The 1732-nt window shown below is 49.1% G+C and overlaps 1 protein-coding gene across 1 annotated transcript; it reads left to right on the forward strand.

Annotated features, from left to right (window-relative positions):
* Window positions 1-136: 136 nt before the first annotated feature.
* Window positions 137-1669, forward strand: LOC107125173 (TBC1 domain family member 8B-like; the record flags this gene model as incomplete). Its single annotated transcript, XM_015428624.1, has 3 exons — window positions 137-377; window positions 890-955; window positions 1586-1669. Coding segments are annotated over 3 exons (391 nt in total), but the record flags the coding sequence as incomplete, so codon positions are not given.
* Window positions 1670-1732: the final 63 nt, after the last annotated feature.

Here is a 1732-nt window from a genome sequence, read left to right on the forward strand (position 1 = left end):
TGAAACTTAAGGTTTGAACAACAGCCTGGGAGGGGCCCTCTTGTCTCTCCCAGGATGGTTCTTCTCTCTTTCTCTGCGAGCCCCCTCTCAATGGAGGGGAGGGATAGGGTCCTGAATCCTCACTTATTTCCTGCAGAAGGAGCACTTTCTCTCTTGCTACTGGAGTGTCAACAGCCCAGCCCTGAAGCACCATGACCCCAGCCTGCCCTACTTAGAGCAGTATCGCATCGACTGCCAGCAGTTCCGTCTCCTCTACCATCTCCTCAGCCCCTGGGCCCGTTGCGCAAACAAGGACTCCCTCGCCCTCTGGACCTTCCGGTTGCTGGATGAAAATTTAGACGGCCTTATAAACTTCAAGGAATTTGCCTGCGTTCTCGGTATGCCCTGATGGAAGGGGGTGGGTTATTTACTGAACGCTATTCCACAGTGGGGTGATTTAACAAATGTATCTCCCATCAGTTTGGGCTGGTGGTGAGAAAAGGGGACAGACTATTGCAGGGACCTAACGAGACCTCTTGTTCCTCAGAGCAGTGAGCAAATCTCACCCTGGAAGAGGTTACTGGTACCACATGGCCTGCTCTGGTCAGTTGCTGTTGAGGGGCTTCTGTGTAGGCTAGCTTCCTGCTCCCTCCACTTGCTAGAGACACATGGATTTAGGTCCCCATCTCACATCCCTCAGGTCACAGGTTCTAGACCCCCCCTAAGTCCTGACACTATTTAACCACCTTAGTCTAGGGCAAACAGATTTTGCTCGTTATACTCTTGCAGCTAGTGGTGTTTGGGTCTAAAGTTTGCTGCTTGCGTGCTTCCAGAGCATCAATCTTGTTGAACAGAGTGCCTTGAATAATCTTCCTCTTTCTTGTTCTTCTCCCGCATCCCACCCCATTAGATACCATGTATTATGGAAGTTTTACCCATAAGCTCAAGCTGCTCTTCAAGCTTCACATACCTCCAGGTGAGTCGGCTTGGGGTGTCCTGTATCGGGGTGTTGTCCTGAAATGTGGGGATCATGAAAACCTTGAGTTGCCTTAGCACATCTTCTTGTCGTGTTAATCTAAATGGACACATTGCAGTGTGGGGACCAGTCTGTTACTGGCTGCTCATAGAAAAGCGAATGCCCTGAAAAGCTCCAAGTGAAGCTGGCACTTTCCCCAGAGATGACTGGAGCTGTTCAGCTGCCCTGGCTGCATTTTTCTTTGTCACTGGGTTTCTGTCTTCCCTACGAGGTTTTTAACCTGGTTATTTTTTTTCTGCTTGCTTACATTTTAATTGGTAACTTTTTAAAAAATTCTGCTGTCGTTGGCCATCTTGAGGATTCTGGAAAACCAAGACGAGGCATAAATTTTATTTGAATGGATAAGTTAACTTGCCCCCATAGGACTGTCGTGAGGAGAACATTTGTGTGAGGGGAGGCGGCAGCAAGACTTGTGTGCTCGCTGTGGTGCAACAGTGGTCCTATTGACAAAAGGTTTTGTGTTGATGCTCTTGGCTTGTTTCATGTTGGATGAGAAAGGCTGCGATGGCTCTGTGATAACAACTTCAGTGGCTCTGTGGGTACATCTTCCACTGTGTTTTATTCCTGCAGCTTTCACTGAAGTGGAGTCCCTGAGCCCTTCCAAAGGTGCTCAGCTCTCGAAAGAGGAGCTGATCCACTTCAGTCTCTTAAATGGTAAGCTGTGCAGTAGGCTGTGCTTGTGGGGGTGACCTTCTCTGTCTGGGCTGGGAGGAGTGC

Source organism: Gekko japonicus, unplaced genomic scaffold (genome assembly GCF_001447785.1).
Source record: "Gekko japonicus isolate JY-2015 unplaced genomic scaffold, Gekko_japonicus_V1.1 scaffold20012, whole genome shotgun sequence".
In the NCBI taxonomy this organism is placed as follows: domain Eukaryota; kingdom Metazoa; phylum Chordata; class Lepidosauria; order Squamata; family Gekkonidae; genus Gekko; species Gekko japonicus.